The sequence below is a fragment of the Aethina tumida genome, chromosome 1 (genome assembly GCF_024364675.1).
Source record: "Aethina tumida isolate Nest 87 chromosome 1, icAetTumi1.1, whole genome shotgun sequence".
Lineage (NCBI taxonomy): Eukaryota > Metazoa > Arthropoda > Insecta > Coleoptera > Nitidulidae > Aethina > Aethina tumida.
This window is the reverse complement of record NC_065435.1, coordinates 72,319,241-72,344,774: the sequence shown is the minus strand read 5'-3', so window position 1 is coordinate 72,344,774 and position 25,534 is coordinate 72,319,241. Positions and strand designations below refer to the sequence as shown.

The 25,534-nt window shown below is 31.0% G+C and overlaps 3 protein-coding genes across 3 annotated transcripts; 2 read left to right on the top strand and 1 right to left on the bottom strand.

Moving 5' to 3' along the window:
• Positions 1–9,133: 9,133 nt before the first annotated feature.
• LOC109609276 (segmentation protein Runt) lies at positions 9,134–10,862 on the top strand. Its single transcript, XM_020025917.2, has 2 exons — positions 9,134–9,687; positions 9,999–10,862. The coding sequence occupies exons 1-2, from the start codon at positions 9,240–9,242 to the stop codon at positions 10,652–10,654; spliced, it is 1,104 nt and encodes a 367-aa protein (XP_019881476.2). The 5' UTR covers positions 9,134–9,239; the 3' UTR covers positions 10,655–10,862.
• Positions 10,863–21,204: 10,342 nt separating this feature from the next.
• Positions 21,205–22,914, bottom strand: LOC126266218 (pyruvate kinase PKM-like). The gene is made up of 2 exons (XM_049969735.1): positions 22,615–22,914; positions 21,205–22,561 (listed from the first exon to the last, which is right to left on the bottom strand). Exons 1-2 carry the CDS (start codon positions 22,874–22,876, stop codon positions 21,222–21,224), a joined length of 1,602 nt encoding a protein of 533 aa, XP_049825692.1. The 5' UTR covers positions 22,877–22,914; the 3' UTR covers positions 21,205–21,221.
• Positions 22,915–22,975: 61 nt separating this feature from the next.
• On the top strand, positions 22,976–24,703 carry LOC126266432 (pyruvate kinase-like). Its single transcript, XM_049970336.1, has one exon. It carries the CDS (start codon positions 23,015–23,017, stop codon positions 24,638–24,640), a length of 1,626 nt encoding a protein of 541 aa, XP_049826293.1. The 5' UTR covers positions 22,976–23,014; the 3' UTR covers positions 24,641–24,703.
• The last annotated feature ends 831 nt before the right edge of the window (positions 24,704–25,534 follow it).

The window sequence follows — 25,534 nt, the reverse complement described above, 5'->3', positions numbered from 1 at the left end:
ACAAAGGATATTGAACCGATGTTCCGATTTAGATCCGCGAATAAAGAAATCTTTAGTTGCGAACACAGAAATTGGGTCACATTTTTTTAATCCGCGAATAGTAAAACCGCGAGTGTAGGAAGCGCGAATAAAGAGCGAATATGGTTTGTGTTTAATGATAATTTATGAAAATTTGAAACAAAAAATCTATAAAATATTTACAAAATTTTTAACGTCTAACTTTATTTTAAGAGATACTATAAAGAAATATAAATAAAATAAAGTTAAATAACAACTTTTCTTCCACCTTTTTCTCTTTACGAATAAAAGGATGATCGCTAATAAGTTAAAAAGTAATGGTTTTAATATTGGGTGTTGGTATAAGTTCATCATTAGAACTGGGAAAAATTCGGAGCTTCTAAAAATTCTGGATGCGTACGCAGGACAATCAAATCCAATGTCTAGGCAATGGGCCTGACTAATGTCAATTCAAAAATTGTAAGAAGAAAATTGATGGATGATGGTATGTCTGAATGTAAGCGTGTAAAGAAACTGTTTCTTTCCAAAAAAAAGTGTCACTAGAGCACAGAATAGTGGAACTGTAGTTTTTAGTGATGGGTCCGTGGTAGATCCGTTATTGTAATGGGTTGCTCCTCTACACTGGCTACAGACTATTCTGTTTTCGACGACTTTCTATAAAATCGTATGGATCGCTTTATGTATAAAGACATTTTAAATAAGAATTTAGTATCATATAATGACGATGCCACTACAGAATGTTTTTAATATCATAACGACCCAAAACACAAATCTAAATCACTGCTTACGAAAGCAAAACATAAATATTTTACCCTGGCCGGGACAGTCTCCAGGTCTCAATCCTGACCAGGAAAATAAGACATACAATCCATTGATATTTAAATTAAGAAATGCGCCAAAGTAATAAAACAAAAGTAAAAGTAAAATCACACTAAATCACACAGATAAATAAATTATATTTTATACATTTGCTCCGTTAGATAAATAATAAATCTTTTAAATGCACCTTTAATTGGTAAATTTCAAATAAATTTTTATTTTTCTAGACTTAAAAATATTTATCTTATATTTTTTTTATTTATAATTCCATTTTATTGAATAGTAAAAACAATAAAATATTGTTTTCTGTATGACCATTATTGGTATAAACCATTTTTTGTGATAAAAACGAAGAAAGTTCATTAGGACTCTTTTATGAAGAAAAAAAATACATTATTTCCTTTGCTTTAAAAATATATTGAATATTATGTCTGTAATAAATAATAGAAAATAATATTTTCTTCAATGAATTTATTTCTTCTTGATGATATGTTATAGTAAGCACCAGTTATAAAGTACCAAAAGCGTTTGACTCGTCTGTATTTAGAGAGAGTCTTACTGTCTCTGTCGTAGATTATGTCTCTTTCAGGAACTCTTTTCGTACTGTATGATATAGAAGACAATCTTTTGACATGTTAAAGAAAAAAGAACAGAACAGTGTAAAACCTCACAAAAAATTAAACAAGTTAATAAAAAAAGAAGAAAACTTTAGAATAAGATATATGAAACTAGAGGATAGAACGAACGTGAATATAAAGTTTGAACCAACAGGAGAACATATAGAGGAAAAAGGCAAATAACATGAAAAACTGATATGTATATATTATAAGCAATTATATTAATAATAACTAAATAAAAACGGACAAAACAAATGGTACTCGGAAAAATAACGTTTTCCCTTGAAAAATAATTTATAAAAACAACTCTGGTCTTACGAGGTAACCGTTTGCGTCGCCGTTTCCCTTGTGCACAAAACAAACGTAAACAAAGACGTGTTAAATTCTTCCACTTCAAGTGATTCAAAGAATAAAACGGCGGCTCCATTGTCTTTGGCGCATTTACATTTATGTCTTTTTTTCTCCACGTGCCCGTTCGGTCTTAAATCATCGCGTCGGAGCCGTCGTACATTTTAATTGTGATAACAGAACATTAAGAAAATTAAAGCTGCGTGTTGTGTATTAATTAAAATGGGGGCGTTGTATTAATCTGAGTGAAATAAAAAAAAGAAGGGGGGACGTTTATGTGCGTCTCGGGGTTGAAGAAGTACGAAAGAATCGGCGAGAGGTTGTCGCAGACAGGAGCCGCAACCAATCAGTTTCTTGATTGTAATTTTCCTCTATTAATTCGATGTTGAAATTGCGGTCGACAATGGATTTAGATAGGTCGGATTTTGGGGTTTCTCAAGGATTTTCGATTAACGCATCAATTTTCGACGTATTAAAATGCGTCCCGTCGCCGGCCCATCAATTAATTTATGCTGGAAAATAAATGGTACGTCATTGAAGTATTTAAAAGTCCATCACTCCTCATCTTGTAAATGGAGTTTAAATAAACGTAACGCTATTTTACTACAATTTATGTGCATACATGTTTCACCATAGGGGTCCGAAAAATAATAACTTCATCTACGACACGTGCTCAGAAAATTAACATTGTTACTGATACGAGACATAAAAAATAATAAAGCGCAGGGCGTGTGAGATTTTCGGCTGGACCCTTTCCGATTATTAATTTGTGAAAGGGCGTTTCGGACGTTTCGACAGAAACATTGCGTACGTTAAGAGCCCGACGTTTCGGCGGGGGGCCGGACGAATATCGTGCGCCGTACAAATTTGGTAAATTAAAAAGGGTTTAGGGTTCTAACGTCATTTTTATTGCAAGACGACTGGGCTTTATAACGTCGCTTTACGTGTGTTACAATATTGCGAGTCTCTTGATTTGTTTAATTAAAGCTATTCCGCGTGTCTCGTTAATATTCCCGGTTAATCTTTTATTAGGTGATATATGCGTGACCCCGATTTTTGCATAGCCGTTTTATTTGCAACCCTATACAGCATGTATAGTTTAATTTTAGTACAACGTGAATATTTCATTGTCGCATTAAATTTCGCAGATTGACGGTGGATTTATTTATTTATTTAATTATTTTTTTTTGACACGTGTAAATTCATTCAGTTGAACAAGTGTCTTTTTTATAATTTAAGACATTACATTGTGGCTGTTAGGTCAATAAAACACGGGAATGAGCAAATTGTTCCTACTTGTGAATAAATAATGCGTTCGAAATTGCAATCAGTGAGTGTACAGCTGTCTATAGATTTATATTATTAATCAAGGTTATATATCTTGCAGCACGTGGTGCTGACATCTGAATAATGTTTTATATGTGCGGGAAGAGCATATAAAAATAATTAATTTACAATACGTCAAGTTCGTTCAGTAAAGATTGAAAAGTGCATGAAAAATTCGGAACGTTGAAAGTAACAATTTGCGATGCCACATTGTTTGTCGGCATCGGTTTTATTGTAAACCGAGGTTGTAAAATGTGCAATAAAATATGTATATTTTGTTAAAAACAGTGACTTAAGTCCGTCAACCCTTTAAGCTTGCGAACACATGTTGTGCCTTGTAAACAGTGGCGGAAATTATATAAACTAATAAAAATTTGACAATAAATGCAGAAACGTTAAAATAAACAGTGCGTGTTCAAAGAAGTGTTCGTATGTGAAGTGAAAATTGTAATATCGAGATTGGTTTAGGGATGCGGGGAGAGATGGCGGCATCAGCCTCGACACAATTTTAATTTCGTCCATACCAAAATATCCCGCTGGCGAATACATACAGATGTATGTACATCTGAAATGTTTTGGGATTCTAACATCCCGTAAAAGATTTATTTTTTCATTTTTTTTTACTTATTAATTGTTTGGTATTCGTTTTTTCATATATATATATTTTTTTGTTGATAAAGAGTTTTATAATTTTAAATACTTTTACATTTTACACAGTAAAAAATGTTTTACTAGTAGTTTAATTAAATTCTTTTTGATAAGTAATAAAATTTAAATAAAAAATAAATCAATTTTTGTTATATAAAAAAAACATAAAATATCATTTTAATATAGCATTCAAATTATGAATGAAATAAATGCTGTATAAGAAAGTTTTTAAGAAATATTAGAATAACATACGAAATAATATTAATGTCGTAATTAAAAATAAATATAATTATTAAACTGGTTAAACTTAAACGTTTTATTTTTGTTGGACTTTTTATCTTTGTTCTATAAATAAATAATATATTAAATCATTTTAAATAATTTAATGTTTTTACCATAATTAACAGAAATATAAATCAATCTACAACCATTTGTTATAACATTGTATAAATTATATATTAAATGTGTAAAAAACTATTGTTTATTCGAATGTATGTATCAAGTGAATGATAAAACTGCATAAAGTTTAGTATGAAGGTTTTTAGGAAACAATAGTGTCTGCCAAACAATATTATTATTCTAATTAATAACAAATATAATTAAACTGTTTATCTTTGAATGTTGCGGAATTTATTATCTTTGTTCCAATAATAAATATTATTGTATAACATAATGTTTCAAATATTATTAATGTTTCTGATATAATTAATAGAAAATGTATTCTATTTATCTATCTTTCAATCTTTCATTTCAATGTTAAAATTATGTATTAAATGTATAATGAAACTGTATTGAATAACTAGTATATTAAATTCTTCAAATGTATTCAGGAAATATAAATATTACATACGAAATAATTATAATATTCGAATTAATAATTGTTAATTTTTTTTATTTTTGTACTATTTTATATTTGTCCTAACAATAAATATTGTGATATAATAAAACGTTTAATAATGTTTTTATCACAATTAATAAAAATTAATATTCAAATTATATATTAAACTGTTTAAACTTATCTTTGTCCCAACGATACATATTGTGTTATAATATGTATAAAATTTTAATAATAAACTTAAAACATTTTACATAACATTTAAATTTTTATTTCAATTAAACCATTTTCAATTTTTCTACTAATATAATGTTCAAACTATATATTATATGTGTAATAAACTTGTATGATGTTTAGTAGAAAACTTAATTATTCTTCAACCATTATTAAGAAATATCACTATCCTTTAATGTTTTATTTTTTACCTTTGTTCGAAATATAAATATTCTGATATTATGTATAAAATTTTGTTTTAAACAATGTTAAATTTTTAATTTAATTAATAAAAGGAATGTTAAACAATTTTTCAATCTTCCATTTCAATATAATGTTCAAATTATCAATTGTGTAATGAAACCCTATATTAGTAGAAAACAAGTAACTACTATTACTTGAATGAGTAATACAGTACAATAAGTTTTTCAAACGTATTCAATGTTAATGCAAAATAGTCCAAACTAAGTTGTTGAATTATAACAAAAAATAAGAGATAATTCTTTCAGTTCCGTATGTAAACCAATAGAGTAAAATTATCTCACCCCGCTTTTAAAGTAAGTACATTCAAAAAGGTAAAAATTACCCGGTCCACTAACAATCAACAGTTCTCGAGACGGGTATTTTTACCCGACCCGCTCATAGTGTGTTAATATCCTAATTCATCACCGTTACTAAATCATTTAAACTTAAATGTTTTATATCTTATTTTACTTTTATTCGTGATTTAAACAATAAATATTGTGGTATAATATATACAAAAATTTTAATAATAATAATATTAATATGTTTTAAATCGGTTTATAGTTTTTATCTTAAGTAATACAATACTTTTCAATACTTCATTTATATATAGTATAAAAAATGTTTATGGAATATTTGCATGAACATTTTTTAACATCCAATTTAAAAGAAATATGAAAAATAATTATTGTTAACTATAAATTATGTAGAATACTATTTTTTATTCAGTTACAATATTATACAATAACAATAAAAAATATTATTAAGTGTATTGAGTGTAAAACTCAATATTAGTATCAATCAAAATTTTCATATAGTTAAATAATGAAATATTTAATTTCTTTTTGTTAAATGATCCGGGATTTATTTAATATAAAATTCTTGGTAATGTAATAACAACTATTCCTCTTAAAATGAAAATTAAATTTAATGCAGTACAATCAGTGACTTTATGTGTAAAATATATTCAAACAATAAAAGTAAAAAAAATGAACTTCGTGAAGTCATCTTTGAAGCAAACATACAAACTTAAAAATTCGTCTTGAAGAAAATTTCGTTTTCCAATAATAAAATGATGGACGTAACATAATGTCTATTTAAAAAAAAATAAAATAACCGTTAGTATTTCTATCTAATTATTAAATTTAGTTCATTCTTTCATGATACTAAATATTTTCTAGGTCATAATTAAGGTTGAATGAAATATTGATAATAAATATTTTTAATTTCATTATTATATTTGAAATAACATTGAAAATAAGCTTAATGGACATGGTCAATTTTGTCAAAGACGAAAAAAAAATAAAACGAAACGAAAGTTATCCGCGATCTACGAAGTCGAAACATGTAGCTGACGGAAAAAACGGCCCTAATCCTCCTCACTTTCGTCCCGACTAAACACGCACAAGACCCCAACAGCTGAAACTTGTTCGGTGGAGTGGGGATGAGAGGGGTTGGCTTGACATGCGGCGTGTTAGGGGTGGGGCTAACCGCGTTGAGGCCTCAAAAACCGCGTTCAGGATTGGCTGAATGTGGCCTTTTTATATTTTCCTTCACACACGCGGCTCCGTCTCGCTCGCGCAACGTTTTGCACGGTTTCGGCTCCTTTTTCTGGCGGCGAGGTGCGCCGATCTCGCATCTCTGTTGGGACTGTTCTGTCCCTCGATCAGGTCCGGAGCGATACGATTTTATTGTTATATTATTGCAATAAATTGGAACTGTAAAATCGGGAATGTGGGTCAGAAGTGAAATTGGTAGTTCGGTTGTAAATAATTTTTGATTGGGTCTGTTTATTGGCGGCGGCGATTTTGCTTCTGCCTGGTTTTTGACTCACAATATGCTACTGCAAGATTTCCAGCAATATAATATTTTACCATCAACTTTATTTTGGCTTGGGCATCTTGACTTCTGTAATTATTTGAAAATGTTTAAGAAACAATATTAACACTCTTTTTGGGGAAATTTTCAAATGCTCAACCTGACTTCGAATTTAAAAAAAATTATTTTGCTATTAATAATAATAAAAAATTACAAAATAATATTTAAATATTTACAAAATTATTTGAAAATTTTCAAGTTTACAATATAATTTGTATTACTTAAATTAAAACTACTTTTTGTACAAATAAAAATTTCAATATGGAGAAAGGATAATTAATTTTATATTTAATGAAATTAAAGCTCTAAAAATTAATTAATTAACATAAATAAATGATTTGAATGAAACTAACATTCTTTTGTTTACTAGTCAATTCATTAATTAAAAAATATTAAATATAAATATACGCATTGATTGTTAATAAGTAATGTTACTTTGTTATAAAACAAGTATAAAAAGGATACCTAAAATTGTATTTAAAGGAACTACAATTTTTTTAACATATATAAGCAATGTTAAAATTGAACATTTTAAACTTATTAGTTATTTAAATGAATATAAAATTTATTGAAAAGATATATTAAGTAAAGATATGTATATTTGTTGAATAATTACTCAATGAAATTATTTATTATTCATTTATCAATAGTTTCAAAAGAACAAAATAACAAATAAATTTATATTAAAAGAGCTACAATATTAAACTTTTTAATTTAATTATTTAATTCGTAATAACTTAATAGGAGGACTCTAAAGTAATCGAGTAACTTAACTTTATGTAATTTTTCTTGATGATTCCCTTATTTAAATATTGGATAATATTAAAGTATATAAAAAATATCACTTGTTTAGTAAATGACGAATTGTTCAATCTTAAAAAAATACTTCATATTACAAATTAAGAAAATATAAGAATTGATGAATAGAATTTTCCTATATATATAGATTTAATTTAATAACAATAAAATTTATGGCAAAAATTAAACTATTACATATACTATTTATATTTAATTTTATTTGCAATATATGAATGAATGACATAATTTTAAGTAATATTAACAATTATAACATCTATAATATTGAACCGAAAATTGAAATTGTTAGGTAGGTATTCTATTTATGAATAATATTATAAAATGTAAAATATTTGGAAATTTAGGTAGGTATACAAACGAAACTACACAAATATATTTCTTAAATAAAAAGAAAAAATATCTTTATAAACTTTTTCTTTTCATTTTTGTAGAATATTATTCATAATGTAATTATAAAATATTAGGATTTAAAAAAAATAATTTATGTTCATTATAGTTATTACAGAATAAGTTAAATTTAGAAGGTACAATACATAAACATATGAATAATTGTTTATTATAAAATAAAAATAAAATTATTAAATTAAAAGCAATGACCAAGAAATAAATCTCGATATAAAAACAATTTACTTTTAGATTACACTCTAAAAAGTAAATTTGCGATACATTACATAAACATATGAATAATTGTTTATTATAAAATAAAAATAAAATTATTAAATTAAAAGCAATGGCCAAGAAATAAATCTCAATATAAAGACAATTTACTTTTAGATTACACTCTAAAAAGTAAATTTGCGGTTGTCATTCAAATCAATAAAGTTTATTGAATTTAAAAAATATTGAGTATTCAGTTGTGAGTATGGAATGTATCGTATAAAAAGCGGAGTTCAACCCTGTGCGGGGCTCATTCAAATGTGTATCAAATAGACATATCTCACTTTAACAGATTGGAACCTATACATCGTTCCTTGTTAAATGGAATTCTATCTTACTCTGTTGTGTTTTAAAAAAGTATTTTTTTCTCTGTCCCATAAAATAGTCAACAAGATATCTAATTATCTTTGTCGCTCTGCTAAAACGAGGCCGTTTGTCGTCTTGCTCCAATCCGTGCTATAAAAGTTTACCTAAAGTAAGGGTCGACGGTTGTCTGTCCCTGTCGCACCCGCTCAATCCACAAATTAAGGACCGTTGCGTCTTTCTCACACCTTTCTCGGTACATCAGCGTAAAAATGTACCCTCCTTTTATACTAATAAAAAGGGTGGGGGCTAGTCACAGTGGTATAATATTCTAGCCGAAAAAGTTTACCAACCAGTCTCGTCACAGACCTCAAGTGATATATTAGTCAAAGTTTGCGGGAACAGTGGAAAGTTCGCACTTCAGGTTTTTTTTAACGTTTGTGCATTTGTGACAACAGTGACTTGCGACTTTATTTGCGCCTGGATTTACCAAAGTTCACCGAGTTTTACATTGAGTTATGCATTTACCAAACAACAACAATCTCATGAAGATGACCGACATGTACGCAACACTTCAAGAATCCCTCCAAGAATGCCACGGAGAATTAGTTCAAACTGGATCACCGGCTGTTTTATGCAGCGCTTTGCCAACACATTGGAGATCTAATAAGTCTCTTCCTATCGCATTCAAAGTTGTTTCTTTGGACGAGGTCCCCGATGGCACGTTGGTTACCTTGAAAGCCGGAAACGACGAAAACTATTGCGCCGAATTAAGAAATTGCACCGCCGTCATGAAGAATCAAGTCGCCAAATTCAACGATTTGAGATTTGTCGGCAGAAGCGGCAGAGGCAAGAGCTTCAGCTTGACCATCACCATCACCTCCGCACCGTTCTACCAAATCGCTACATACAACAAAGCCATCAAAGTTACAGTAGACGGACCCCGCGAACCAAGAACCAAATCAAGTAAGTGTTTACGTTCAGTTTTTACTGGTCTAATGATTAAACAGTTAAAATACCTTAAATTGTTTAATAAACAACTCGTAAAGTTATGCAGTAAAGTTAATATAAACACATAAAATCTTGGGTTTTGTCGGTACGTTAAAATTACTTCAACAAAGCATTAAAATCAAACAGTTTTATCGAACATATGCTACACATTTGGTAGTAGTAACTGCTCTAATAAAACCCAAAGTTTACATTAAAATATTTTTGTTTCTTCCATCAACCATTTAAACTCCATCAAACAAAATACTAAATATCCCATTTCTTTCCAGATTACCAATACGGCTACGGACTTCCCGGCATGCCAGGCGGTTTCAACCCCTTCTTGCTGAATCCCCAATGGTTAGACAGCGCGTATTTGTCCTACGCCTGGCCAGATTATTTCAGACAAAGACCCAGTCTCCCCACACCCGCGCAATATTTGCACGGATCGCCCACTGCCCAAGGAAATTATCCCCAACCGAACTTCTTGCCCGGAAACGGCGGCCTTCTTCCGCATTTACCTGCCGGCGACTTCACCAAAATGCCAACCTTCGACACAATCCACTTGAGACCCATGGCCCAGAATCCGATGGACCAGTTGAGCGTCCGGGTCAGTCCGGTATCGCACAGCCAAAGTGTGACACCGGAACTGAGTGCACAGGAAACGAAAATCAATTCAACGATTAACGATCACAGCAGCCAAAGCGAAGACGAGGAAGAGATCGAAATCGATATCGACGTGAAATCGGCTTTCGTTCCGTTGAAGCCAGCCTCGGAGTTCCTGAAGGAAATTCAAGCCCCCGACAGTACGGTTACCGATGAGGGTTTCTTGAAGAAGAAATTGAAATCGCCAAGCGCCCTGTCTGTTAGATCGATGTCGCCCAATACCAAAATCCATTCGTCCCCATCTTTGAACCAGCCAAAAGCAGTTTGGAGACCGTATTAGTCGTCGAATTTTCTCTCTTCAGTTTCTGTTGCAATACGAAGTCATTTGTATATATTAACCTTTTTTTTAATTTATTGTGAATATTGTATATAAAATTATTTATGTGTTAGTCAATTTATGAAATTTTAACACTGTACTACAAATGTGATAGGTAGCCAGATTTATATTAGAATTTTAGATATTTTTGTACAAACATTGACCATAGAGAATAAAAGACGTTTATTAATAATGCATTTATTTTATTACAACTAACATTTTTATTGAAAGGTAAAATATGAGTCTAAAAGCAAGAAGAAAGTTTTGAAATCGTGTAAAATTTATGCATAGCACACGAAATATTATTTTTAGAAAATAGTTTACAATTTTTTTAATATACATATATAAATATATGTGTTTTTTATAATATAAGTATTTGTTAAGAACTTACTACAATTTAGAAAACTTTGAATTTTTCACTTTTATGAAAAATTTGTAGTTGCCTTTTAATATTTAGATATAGTTATTTTATTAAAATAACTCTTTTTGTCAGAAGGGAAATTTCATTCAAAATGCGAGAAATAAGTTGTGAAATCGTGTAAAAATAATAAATTGTACACGAAATATTTTTAGAGTACATATTACTTAAAATAGTTTAAAAAATCATTTAAATTTCAATGCTATGAATTGTTTAAACGAATATCAAAAACGCCTAACGTAAAATTTTTCAATGTTATAAATAAATTTGCCACAATATTTAAAATATGAAATATAAAATAATAAATAGATATATGTTCTGAAATCGTGTAACGTTAATGTATTGCACACGAAAAATGATTGTTATATATTTTACATAAATTGTTTAAAATGGCGTTTCAATATACACAAGTTTTAAACTTTAGAGACATATCTAAAACCTTGCAAAATGAAGTCTTAAATTTGTAACTGCCTTTATTTTATACTCTTAATATTTATGTTTGTTAACTGTATTCTAGCAGTCTTTCTCAAACACACAATTTTTGTAAAGTACTAATTTACTAATTTAAATTTTTCCTTTAATTTGAAAATCTGACCTGCTGCTTTATAGCAAATTCATAAAACTGAATCGAAATAATGTAGAAAATAAAAATTATTGTGTTCAATTAAATACACTAGAAACAAAATAAATATTTTGAAAAATCTGAATTTTAAAAAATATAAAGAGACAAATCAATTAATTTTAAACAATATTTTAAAACATAAAATTTTAATAGATATTAATTACTCTTGTATATATTGAATTAATATATTTTTTTCAGTGTAGTCTTCCAAACAAAAATTACAATACATGTTTAATTACTAAATTAAAAAATTTACTTTACCCAATTATCCTAAATTAAAATGAAATGTTTTACAACTACAAACATCCAAATAAATTATAACAGTTTTCATTTGTTGAAAATGATGAAAGGCGTAAAAATAATTGTATTTAAATAAATGATGATTATTTTTCTTTTTGAAAATATTTTAGAAAGGTACAATTTCATAACAATAAGTTCTTTAAAAATATAACACTCAACAAAATATATTCAAAAATAAAAAATACAATAATTTAAAAAGAACTAAAGAATAAGGTATTAAAACATATTTAAAAAAAATATATTTCCGTCGATATTCGTAAAAAAATGGTAAATTCTTGCACCTGGTAAATAATTTTTATAAGCGTTTGTACAATGTAATACCTGTTTATTACATACAATATTTTCATATAAACATTGTTTAGATCAAAGAAAGATTAAAGAAAACCGTTTAGGAGATTAGAAAAGATTTTCTACCAGTAAAAGGCTTAAATCACCAAAGCAAATTATTATGTTGTTATTCAATTATAAATTATTTGCACAATTATTTATTCAGTGTTGTACATCCATAAGTAGGTTACAGGTAATTGGAGTTTGTATTCAACTTATTATTATTTTCTAACAACAACCTTTTCTGGGCTTTAATCTGGAAACTATGCATAAATAATATATTTATTATATAGGAGTGTTGTAATTGAAGTGATGCAACAATATCATTCAATTGCATAAATACAATTAAAGAATTACTTTCAGGTGAAATCGTATTGAAAAGAATCATTTTGACCTGTACATAAATTCCATGAATATCCGGTTGCTAACCACAATATTTAACATCCCAAATCACATTATCTTAAATACATATGTTTACCGCCACTTTTAATGTATACCTGTGCTGAAGCCAATTAACCACAATGTCTGCAATAAATGTTATATTCTTTTGATGTACAGGTTAAAACCTACTAATTTATCAATTCCGACGCAACAGTAAAAATGAAATTAAACAGTTTTACAATGTTTGATTAATAAGATTACAGAGATATTAGAATTAAATCAGAATATGTAGACCATCTCCCGAACTCGCAAAGTGTATATCAAAATAATATATGAAGGTCCTATACATTTTTTCTAAAAGCCGTTTCTTCTTAAGTAATAATTAATATTATTAACTAGAGTACTAAAATATACATTTTTAATAGATTAAACTTAAAATTAAAAAAACTGCTAACTGAAATAAAATAAAATAAACCGTTTTGGGGAAAATCTAAGATAGATTCTTCATTGTAGAGTGGCGTACCAGAAAAAGTAATTTACATGCCACGAGAAAAAAAAATGCTGTGTTAATGAAATTGAAAAACAACAGAATTTAACGGTTTGTTACGTAAAGAATGGAGCAATGGAAAAAACAAATAATAGTCACATAAAGAAGCATCACAACAATAGTCTCATTTAACATTTTGAGTTTCTTTGACTATCTAATGCGACAAGTGGTTTTGCGTTCTATGAAGAAACTCGTCCTTAAATAAGTTTTTCATAAACGTCAATTTACGAGCAAAAGTTATTTAGCCACTTGGTAGGTAGTTACAAAAATCTTTTCCAAGTTTAGAATATTGTTCCATCAGATTTACTAGCTTCAAAACATTATTCAGGTCAGCGAGAATTGTAGTAATCAACTCATTTTTCGTATTGTGTAACAATACACTCAATAAAAGACTCATTTGCGTTGCATGCAAAGAGGGAATTGGTAATTGATAAATGCCTAATTCTGTTCTCCTCACTTAATTTATGTGGAATCCATTTGTCCAACTCTTTGATGGAATTCATTGCATGAAACCTAATAATTGATTCATCGCAGTTTAGTGAAGGGCCTTTTTCTAAACATGTTATATGAGAATATTGCACAATATATTGTTTAATTTCTTCGTTGGCTCAATTTCGGGATGACTTTGTCTTTGTGCATACTCAATGGATTAGTTGCCAGTTTTAAACAAATGCATTGCGAATACTACCGTTTTTGATTTTTTAACTCATTTGAAGCAATTTTGCACGAAGTATGGCATAGAGCATAAAGCTTTCAAATAGTATATACAATTTAATACAAAACATATAAAGATTTTAATTTAAATGATGAACTGGAAACGTAAAATACTTTTTTAGTAACCTAATAATATAAGAAATAATGTAGCAGCTTTTGAGTGTCCAACATTTCGTCTGAAGCAACGAATATGAGAGTTGAAGCACATCTTCATTATTGTACTTTACGTTATTTTAAATAGATTCATAACGAAAGAAAATATATATATTTTGAAAACAGTTCATTTTATCAATGTCGAAATAAAGTACGCTTTTTGTTTTATGCACTCCTAACGATTACCCATCAATTTTTGGCAACGTTCATTAGACGCCCACATCTTCTCATATGAGATTCTTAGGGAAAAAAACTTGTTATATTAATTTGACGCATTCTGTATAAATCCGGGACATTGTCCTCATATTCTCAGACAATCTGTACATACACAAAGGCTTATAAACGATATTAATATCAAACGACGTAGGTTTGATTAACACGAAAAAAAAAACGCACAAAAATAAAATAAAAAAGTCGCAAATCGATCGATGCAACAGTAAAGTAATGCGTTTGCATTAGTAGGCAAACATGAAGTAATAAATCAATAGAAATCCGAAATCCGAAATCCAGCCCTTGTGCACACACATATTTAGTCGTCGCCTGTGTTTCAGAGCACAATAGACATAGTTTGGGAGTGAGCGGTGTATGCGTAACAGCTGTGCAGAAATACTACGATTCCCTCCGTGCTCAATAGAAAGCGGAATGACTCTATTTAGGGCCTCTAGTGTTGCCCGGCTCTTTCAGACGCGCCGTGTTTATGATTAATGCGCCGCTGTCACCCACTGTGTTTATCCAACACGCTGCTTTATTCCTGCACGGTTCACCGGACACGTATCAAAACTACGCTTTGCGGGACATCGAGAGCACTACAAGATGCACTTTTTCCATCTTCAATGCCCGAACGAGGAGCAAGGCTATCACAAAAGGGATCTGGCTTTATCTAAATGCATTGCTTTGACGAACACGTGAAAGGATTAGAATTTTAACGCGGGATCCGTGAAACGGATACGGTTCCATCGTGTGGTTTTCGATGATAAACAATACGGAATTGGATAAGAGGATAACGTATATAAATAAAAGTTTTGCCTTTCACGATTTATACACAAACTTCACCCATTTGGAAGTATCTAATGGTTTCAGTTTCTTTGATTTTCTACTTAATTTTCTTGAAAAATCTAGGAATTCCGTCCCGTTTTGGGATACACTTGTTTGGAAAACACATTAAATCATTTAAACACTTCACGATGATATAAAATTCTCCTGTTTTAACAAATGTTCACTTCTTAAAATAATCAAATTCACTATTTTAGTTAAATTTGACAGCCCCTTATAAATAATATAGATAGAAATTTAATTATGTAGAAATTTAAATAAGTACTTACCTTAAAGTTATTCAGTTATTTTTAAATGTTCACGTAATTAGTAAAAATAAACATATTCAGCTTCATAAATATATCTAATTTTAAACAAGTATTCGCATTATTTATATTATATAACTTCAGTTTACTTACTTGAAAATTATTTAAAAAATAAATGTAATATATAAAATATTTTTTATAATATTATAAATATATGAAAAATATATAATATTATAAAAAATTAAACAATTTGAAATGTCTTAAAATAAATTATTCCCTGCTCCAACAGCATCTTTAAAATATTCTAACTAACACACTTTTTGTTGAATTAGAGTTAACATTTCGGAAAATTTTCAGAAAAATTTAAATAATTGAAAATACGTCAAATTTTCTTTAATAGTTTTTAATAGTTTTAGATTCCTTGTATTGAAATATTAACACCATTAATTCTAATTAAAATATTTAAATTAACATATTTTTCGTCTATTTCACAAAATTTATCAGATGTTTACACAATTTAAAACGTCTGAAAATTATGTGAAAATATTTTATAAGAAATTAGTTCAATTTGATCAAATATTATTCATATTATCAAATAATTTATGGAAAACATATTAAGGAGCACAAACACAAATTTTTCTTTAGTTACTCTGAAAATATCGTTCTGAAAAACATAATCTGGTATTCTCTCAATATTAATAATAAGCTTATCGCTATTTTCGCATACTTATTCTTATAGGAAACTGAACAATCTTCAAAAAGGGTCAGATATTATTTTTCATATTATCATTGAAGATGAAAGTTCAACTTCAAATGACAAATGACAACATTTTTTTATATTTTATCTCGAAGTATTGGCCCAAAAAATAGTTCATCAAGATTTTCAATAACGAATTAAAAAATATTCGACATACTAAAATTGAAAATCTCAGGTAAACTTCCAACAACATATAAATTCCTTTTCAACGCTTTTTATTTAAATCGTGCAAAATAACGTGTTTTTCTTTGTAAGTTCGTAGAATGAAAACGAGAATTTAAATTTCACGGAAAATATAATATTTTATTTTTTTGAGCAACTATTTCTAGATAAAATATAAAAAATTATGGAAGCTATCGTAATAAAAACACAAGTAAAAAATCTTATTGATTTTAAATATAATTAAAATCATTAAACTACTAGTCGAGAACTTCCTTGTAAATTAGCCTGTCTTTTTGTGTTTAATTAAATGACGTAATTTTTTTGTGAAATAGTTTACCGCCGTCTGAAATAAAAAATGCAGTTTTCGGTTTAAAAATCCCTTTGACGCGTCGCCCTCGAACGCGGCAGCACAGGACGAACAAACGGCAAACGCCAACGCAGAGTCCTTAATTTGGTCGGTTCGCCGTGTCGTGGATCTTGCAGGACGTACGATGACTGAAAAAAAAAATGGATAAAAGTGAACCCACGCGCCCCTCGTATTTGCATCTATCCCGGATTAAGTTACCCTCGCAGCGCTAATTATGGGCCTTTGAGCGTGCCGCGTCACAATCGCTCTAATCGCTAATCAACTTAGCCTACCTGGTCAATCAGCCGCCCCCCCTGTAAATATCGGCCGCAACGGTCGCTTTTATGCCGGCTCGCATCCCCCCAGTCACGGGGCGCCAAATATAGCCCCACCACCGCCGCCCCTTCATCTAATGAATCGATTTTTTAATACTTTTTATTCGCGTTTGGCACTCCGCTATTTGCACTTGTTCAGTGGCGGCCATATTACTATTAATCTGTATAAATAAAAGTGCGGCATAACCGATCGACTCTAAATTACGCACTGCTGACTAGTGGCAAAACAGAACCGAATTTAAAAATAAAATTTTCTCGGTATTAATGTAAAATATTAACTAAATAAAAATAAATATTTACTTTTTTGCTTATTTGCTTATTAATTATACTAATATATTAAGCAGTTTATTTTTTATGTAATACATTATTAATTAAACATTAAAATTTAAAATAATGTTAATTGTAACAAGGGAAAAGTCCGGGCTTTAAGATACCCTTGTACAAGGGTTCTGAGCAGTTCGTGATGGTCACAATCTCTAAATGAGTAGAGGTTTGATAAAAAATTAGGACGCAATGCAAATAGAAGAAAAATAATTTTAAATATTATCAATAATTAAAAATATATAGTTTCATTCTTCTCATGATTTTCTAGTACAAAATTTTAAATATATTAATACATTAAATTAAACTTCTGAAGAATTTTAATTTTAGGAAGGAAGACAGCAGAGCGTCCGGAGTTTGGGGTACATTTGTTACAAGGGGTCTAAACAGCTCGTGATTATCAGAACCCGTAAATTAGTAATAGTTTGAATGAACTTGCTCAATAAAATTTTAAACAATTTATTTAATTAGAAAAAATATGCAGTCAAAAATTTTAATATCTTTGAAATATAATAATAATAATAATATAAAAAAATACTACTAATATTATGAATATTTACTCAATATATTATTAAAAATCATCTATGTTATTAGTTATTTTACTTTCTGTTTTCAAATTTCTATTTGTGAATGAATATTTCAATTATATTTTGTTTAATAATTTAACATTTAGTGTAAATGAAATTGTCTGTACCGTGTAAAAAGTAAAAATAAAGAAAATTGGTTTGAAATAAAACTGTACATGTTATTAATTAAATGATCCATAGAACGATGGACTTAATTCAATATTAAGTGCATAATTCGAGCAATGTTGTATTTACAGTCCGAGTCGCGGTTCAACAAAGTGTGAAGCATATATTTAAATTGCAGAGATAAAATAAAAGTTAAACTGTAATTTTATAAAATCCAGTTTCCCGACTGAAACGCCTGTGGTGCAGTTGCACTAATTTTCACCCGTGTTGCAAACCGTGTGTTTGTTTTAATTTGTTTCTATCAGTTCCTGTATAATTGATGGTAATGTATTGTTTGATTTCATGCTTTGATTTCAGCTTTAAAATTTTATTCGTCGAATTCGAATTCACTTCGCAGCGCGTTTTTAAATTAAGACTAAACTGGACTAACTCACTGGCAAATATGCTGGAACAAATATTAACTTTGTGCATTCGACGCATTCATTAAAATGTTCACCATTAATTAAAAGGTCGAAATTCGTTACTTTCTGACCGTGCCAGAAGAATACGAGTCACCGTCATTCACTGAAAAGGACTTTTTGTTTTCGAGTTCACTAATTGATTTATCAAAGTTTCTGCTACCCAAAAATGTTCAATTCAATTAAGTTTCGCACACTTGAATGTAATTAGAAAAATACTACCATAAATGTCGTAATTCATGTACAATATGCAAAGGCATCAGATAAATCCACCCTCGTATGGAACAACGCTTCGGTGCTAGACAAAGAGCGAGCCTGACAACGTTTCGATAAATTTCAGCTGAATTTCAGTAACATATAATCACATGTTGTGCTCCAGTGAACACACAGAGCCATTGGCAACGATTTTAATTCGTAGTGGATCTTTTTATAAGGCACAATTTTTGTTGGACGGGCTTTTATTAACTGGCAGAAAACCGCTGCGTACTACACTCCACTGGCCGACGATTTATATGTAATATGAATATTCTGTCGGCTTAATTAAAATATAAAATGGCTATATTTTAATGTGAGCTGTGCATTTTTTGCCAGCGGGGATTTTTTAACGCGCGCCATTTATACAACGGGATTTATGGTAAACGGGGGCTATTTTGAAAGTGGTTGGGTTATTGGCTTTCATCTATTTAAAACATTTCATTACATTTGTTTAAATAATGTTTCGTGTTCAGTTTTTTACTCAAATAATTTGTATATCTGTGGTGACCAATTAAAATGAAAAAAAAAATGAAATCTTAACCCCACAGTACTAAATACTTAATAATGTAGTTGTGTGTGACGAATTTGCGATTCTCTTTGTAACACTTTCGTTATGTAAACACCAAATTAACACATTCTTACCATCAACTTGCATTGACAGAAGCAGATCTATTCGCAGGTATTCGACCGCAAGTGTAATGAGATTTATTAACACACATCCCCAAATATTTATTTAAGGGCTGTCGTCCACAACAATTCAGGTGTGCCTTTGGTCCAGTTGTGAACTGAAGACGTGAAATTTTTGTTTGTTAACTTTCCGTTGAGGGCGGATCGCCTTTTTAAACTTTCATTCAATGGAAATCGACGAAATGAACGGAATTTATGTTCCATCTGACGTTTATGGATGTGAACGTGTATTTGTGTTAAGATGTTTTGGAATGAATGGCGAGATGACATTAATTAATGGTTTCTTGTTATTTTAATAATAATAATCTTACTCGATTACTCGTTTTTATCACTTCTCACTGATATACGAAATATGATCTTCAATATAAACAACAATTAAAAACAGCTAACAGTTAGGTTAGTCGTATTGTATCAAAAATAATGGACGAATATTAAGGATCAAACAGATTACGAATTATAGGTATTGAATAAACAAACACATTGGAACAGATCCAATTTTTTAATCTGTGATAGATTTTTAATTGTAAGATATTGAACGGATGTGGGACCTTTAGATATAATCGATTTTCCGGTGCTTAAGTAATCAAATCCCACACTACATGCATGAACTATTGTGGAAAAAGTCTAAGTCGATTATTTATTTATTTACAAACTCAAAAAATCTTTATGAATGCCCACTGGTCACCCTCCTTTATCCATTGACCAGTTTCCAACCTTGCGTAATTACCTGCCGGGCATAAAACGTCCGCACATTTTGATTTATTATCATTTTTTTGTGTTGCACACAACACGTGAACTTATGTGGCGTGTATTTGGCTTTCTGTCTCTATTTTCTCCGGTTTTCATTCATCCGTTTCGCAGCTTAAGCGTGGGATAGTTTGCTTGGCCATTCATGCCGATTTTTTTCGAGGAAGTTGACGTTAAGGAAGCCTAAGTAATTTTTATTTGCGAGATCCATTCATCTGTCAGGTGTGTGGATATATTAATTTATAATTTAACAATGCGTTTCGGATCCAATGTAAAAATTAAAATGATCACGGTCAAATATTATTGTATATTATAATATTATGTTGTAGCTTTACAATTGTTATTTTAAAAAATAATTCTCAAAAATAAAAATTTAAATAGATTTTTGAATAAGCACAAAAATATTTTACAGTATTGTATAAGTACTGTCACATTAAAAAGTTTGAAATTTGGTGCTAGGCTTGGGTGTGCACGAAACTGCAGGGGAGAAAAATAAAAACTGTCGACATAGTTACATGTGGAAACACATAAATCAATAGTCCGCATGTTTACATTTTTTATTTTCAATTACTTACTTTATTATACAATAGGGTCGGGATCCCCAAATATATGCAGAATCTTTTTCACCCCTGGTTGCCGCTACCGTGCCATTATACGTTCCATTTTTCGCACATTATCAATACAATGAGGTCACATGTGACATTAACGTCTATATTTTACAAGGCCGTCAACGAATTACCCCGTACCTCCTAACCGTAACAAATCAAGTTACGAGGTTCCTTTGCATGAACTCTCTGGTTAGACGTGCACTTTGATAATAAAAATTAAAATAGACATGTATGTGACATGGGAAAAGGCATGTTAGCATTTCTATGAAATTGACAATCTAGTAAGGGTAATACATATAATAATATAATACATTTCCAGTTCCATTTATCTAGTAAGTAAAAAGTGTGATTGAAGCGCTAGAGAGTAGTAGACTTTAAGAGCGAAATGGATATTCCAATAAATTTATTCGTAAGTTCTAACATATTTTAGTTTGGGTACGTAATAAAACTGAATGCAATTTGGACCAGAAAAATCATGGGGCAGTTCTCTAACTATAATCACCACGTCACCTCCTCTAATATATCCTCTAAATTTTGCATAGGTTAAGCCCCATTCCAATTTGCGATCTATGGTGTTGTTCTTCTTTTGATTCTTGTTTCTGTACAAAATTGAGTCGCAACACTTAAACAGTTTTAGGTGCCTGGCCAACTTTTTCTGCTTACATACGGTAATTATGGGACATTTAGGTCTGAAATACGAAATGCTAATAGGGGTTGCTCCGGTCAATGGTATGCATATGATCGCAGCAGCTCCACATCTATGAGCAGTTTGAACAATACACAGCGATACAGAAATCAAAGCGTTGTAGATCTGACCACATCTCCATTGCTCCATAAGTTGTTTCTGATGGACGGCTGCCTCAGCCTGAACGCAAATTTTTGATATATTTATCACCATTTCCAGGTTGGAATTTTCCGGAGACAAAATTATACCGTCTATACCTTCTAATATAGTATATGCAAGGTCATTCATTTCAGCTTTAGTAATTGTCTTTGTGTCTTGAAAGCGCATTCCGGCAAGTACTGGAGTGGCGCTTTTCAAGCAGTTTCCTAATATGTGCTTTTTTGCTAAGAACACTTTCTTCTTTGAAACCTCCGACAGCAATTTATTGTCATCGAGATAAATACCATCAGCTTCAGCACTGATTTCAATCATTTTAGTGATACCCATTAGACTATCAATAGCAGCTAAAACATAAATAGATTCGTGTTTGTTTTTCTTCAAATACTCTGCAATTTCCATTATAGTATCTTTATCTTGTATACCATGCATAATCACGACGTCTATTGAATATTCTGTTAAAAATGATGCCATTAAATCCAAATCTTTGTTTAGTTCAGGGAGTTCAATAAACGCGCCTGGTATTAATATGGTGTCGTTGGATATAATATCCCCTCCTCGTTTCACTGTGCACTCAACTGTTTTTTCATTTACATTTTTAACTATTAATACTACCATGCCTTTGTCAAAGACAACATAATCGCCTGGCTCTACTGCTATAGTTAATTTTTCATAATCGACGAAAATAATATCCTCAGTCACATGTTCTCGGTATGCTTCGTCAACAGTAAGAGTTGTGGTTTGATTCGCTTCAAGTCGTAAAGATTTCTTTTTCGTATTTTTTAAAGATCCAATGCATATTTTTGACGAGTCTATTTCCAGTATAATAAGTTTGCTACAGAAATGACTTCGGCTCTTATTATATAACTGACTTTGAATCTGAAGTTTCTTTAACAGACTCTCTGAAAAGAGAAATGTTAAAAAAAGTGTTGAGAATTGTATATGTTTATTTTACCAGCAAATGGTCTATCAAATGTACTCATTGATATTAAAACACCAGTTACACCTACTTCGTATAAACTCTCTAACCATTCTGGTTCAAAATCATTGTTCACTGTGATGAATAGTTGGGTGCCTCTGAAACATCCTGGGTGCGACGTAAAATTTAATTTTTGCTGGTAGTTTAATTTTCCCTTTTCGTGGACGGCGCTCATTTGCTTATTCAAAACACCGTTCGTGCTGTGAAAGTTCACCAGCCATGGTTTCGTAGTACCCATTACTATAATTTTCACCCCAAAAATTTTCTGCAGTATCAAAATGACAATTATAACAACACAATACCAGACACATGTGACATAAAATGTCAAATCTCAAAATTCAGTAGTAGGTTCGCTTTCATTTTAAATCCCAGTATTATGAATTTTAAATACGATTCCTGTCCACCTTTGCCTTGGATGGTGGACTTTCATGCCACTGACACGGTTAAGGTGCATAGCAATCAGTTGGAGGCAGCGTATGTTGCGAAAGAATTGGATCACTTGGCGTCCCTAAATCCCGATTCTGCAGCGGGACTTTGTAGATGTACCAAAATATTCTGCACAATTACCAGTAATCAAACTTGCAAAATGCTGGAAAAGCTGCTTAAAAGTGGGATAAATGGAATAAGAGTTGCATTCCCGAAATTTGACAAGGACAAGGCTTCTGATATGGTATCAAAAATTAAAGGAATGAACGCTGATTATAGTAAGAATATAGGTAGAATTAATCCCTTGGTGTTATTATTGCAACTGAATGGGCCACAGTTCGTCCAGAGCGCTGATGTAAGAGACGACGAAGAAGTTAGAGAAGAATGCGTCGACAAACTTTTGAAAATAAAAAGCTACCAACATGAACCTGTAACAGAGACAAGCATTGTAAACAAGTCTAAACTTCCAGATTTACCATCCAGAAAAGGTGAAGTTTTCTTTGACAAAAGATGGGTTCCTTTGACGGCCATTAAAGCTGCAGAAAGTGTTCTGGAAACTATTGTGCATAGAGGTCTTGATATCGCTCTAGAAAATGATGAAGATCAGGATGAAATAGCTTCCCAAGATGTCAGTGAAACGGATATTACAACACAAGATAAAGAATTGTTGATTTTTGCTGTTGAGCAAAACATGGATTGTATTATTGTACCTGGTGTGTTACACAATCAAACAATTCGAGATGTTAGGAGAGAATTAAATAAGGTGAAGGGTGGCCATTTATCTATTATTGCAAAAATTGATACAATGAAATCCCTTCAACATGCAGATGAAATTATCGCACGAGCTGATGGTATTCATTTGGATAGCGCCAAGTTAATGAAAATTATACCTAAAGAAAAAATATTTTTAATAGAGAAATCGATTATTGCAAAATGTATTAAGAATCACAGACTTATCTATGTAACTACTTCTACCAATGACCGGATCAATATATGTAAGTCAGAAATCTGCGACATTGCCAATATTGTAATGGAGTCAGTTGATGGTTTTATTATACCAGAAATGATGACAACTCCAGAAACCGTTACGAATGTACATGGTGTCTGCCGTGAAGCTGAACCTGCTGTTTTCCAACGACAACTCAATGAGGATTTAACTGAAAGTATAACCTTAACAGAGCCGATTTATGGCGTTGCCATATCGGTCATAAGTCTATCTCTCAAATGCGAAGCAGCAGCTATTATTTGTACCACTTCTTCAGGAAGAACGGCCCAACTTTTATCAATGTTTCGGCCACGCTGTCCAATTATTGCAGTCACCAAACATAAAAGAGTTGCTAGAAAATTGTCCTTGTTCCGAGGCTGTGAACCTTTAATACAACTGAACGATTACGGAGGCGAATGGCAACAAGTACAAGACAAAAGGCTACAGTTGGGTGTTACGTTTGGAAAATTAATGGGTTTCATTCGGGGTGACGATGTAATAGTTACCTTGAGTCCGACAAGACCTGACAGTGGCTTCACTAATTCCGTGCGAGTGTTCTACGCTTCGTTTTTCGATGATATTTCCAAGTAGTTCGTAAATGCTGCTATTCAAATTATAAATTAGAAATGAATATACGTATTATGTGTTTGGTAATTTATTCGTTTTATTTTATATTTTTTTAATGGTATATGTCTTAGACATATGTTATCTGAGCAGTTTTCTCCCCTTTATATTGCTGAAATGATATACGCGCCAGTAACACATTTGATCAGAAACCGTGGATTAATATTCGCTTAGATTTTTCACTTACAACCCTTAAATTTCGCCCTCGCCCCTAAAACCAAAGAGCGTCAGCTTGTACAGACCGGATTTCGTCGGTTGACCCAAGACCTCTGGGGGCGAGAGGGGTCCCGAAACAGCGGCAGTCGACAGGGACTCGTGCACCCCCTCAATCATATCGCACCCTCTAATATCCTCTGACGTCCTTGATAATGCAACAACACCCCCCTACAACCCGACGTGCATAAGTAATCCGGCAGCGTCTCTAGGAGATCTGGCCTAGTAACTTAAGATAAATAGATTGGTTGGGGGCAGATCTTACGACCGGGTAAGTTTTAGATGTGATTAATATTCACACCTTGATTTATAATGGAATTGGCAAGATCTTGAATCATGATTAATAAAGGTGCTTTAAGTATATTATTTAGTCACGATCGTTTGGAAGGAACGTCGACAGTTGTTGAGCTTCTGGAAGTCTTGGAGAAGTTTTGAATTTGCAATTAAAATGAAAAAAAAAAATTCACCTTTTAATTTGTCGCAAATGCTTTATAAAATGAATGTCGAATTTAAATTTGCTTGAATATTTTAAATATTGCCATCTTGAACAATCACGTGCATCGGTTTTGAAGTTAGTCGCTTCCAAACGGCCGCAGTTCGGTGAAACTCGAATCCAGAGTGACGAGGAAGAGGCACGGAGGCGGAGGG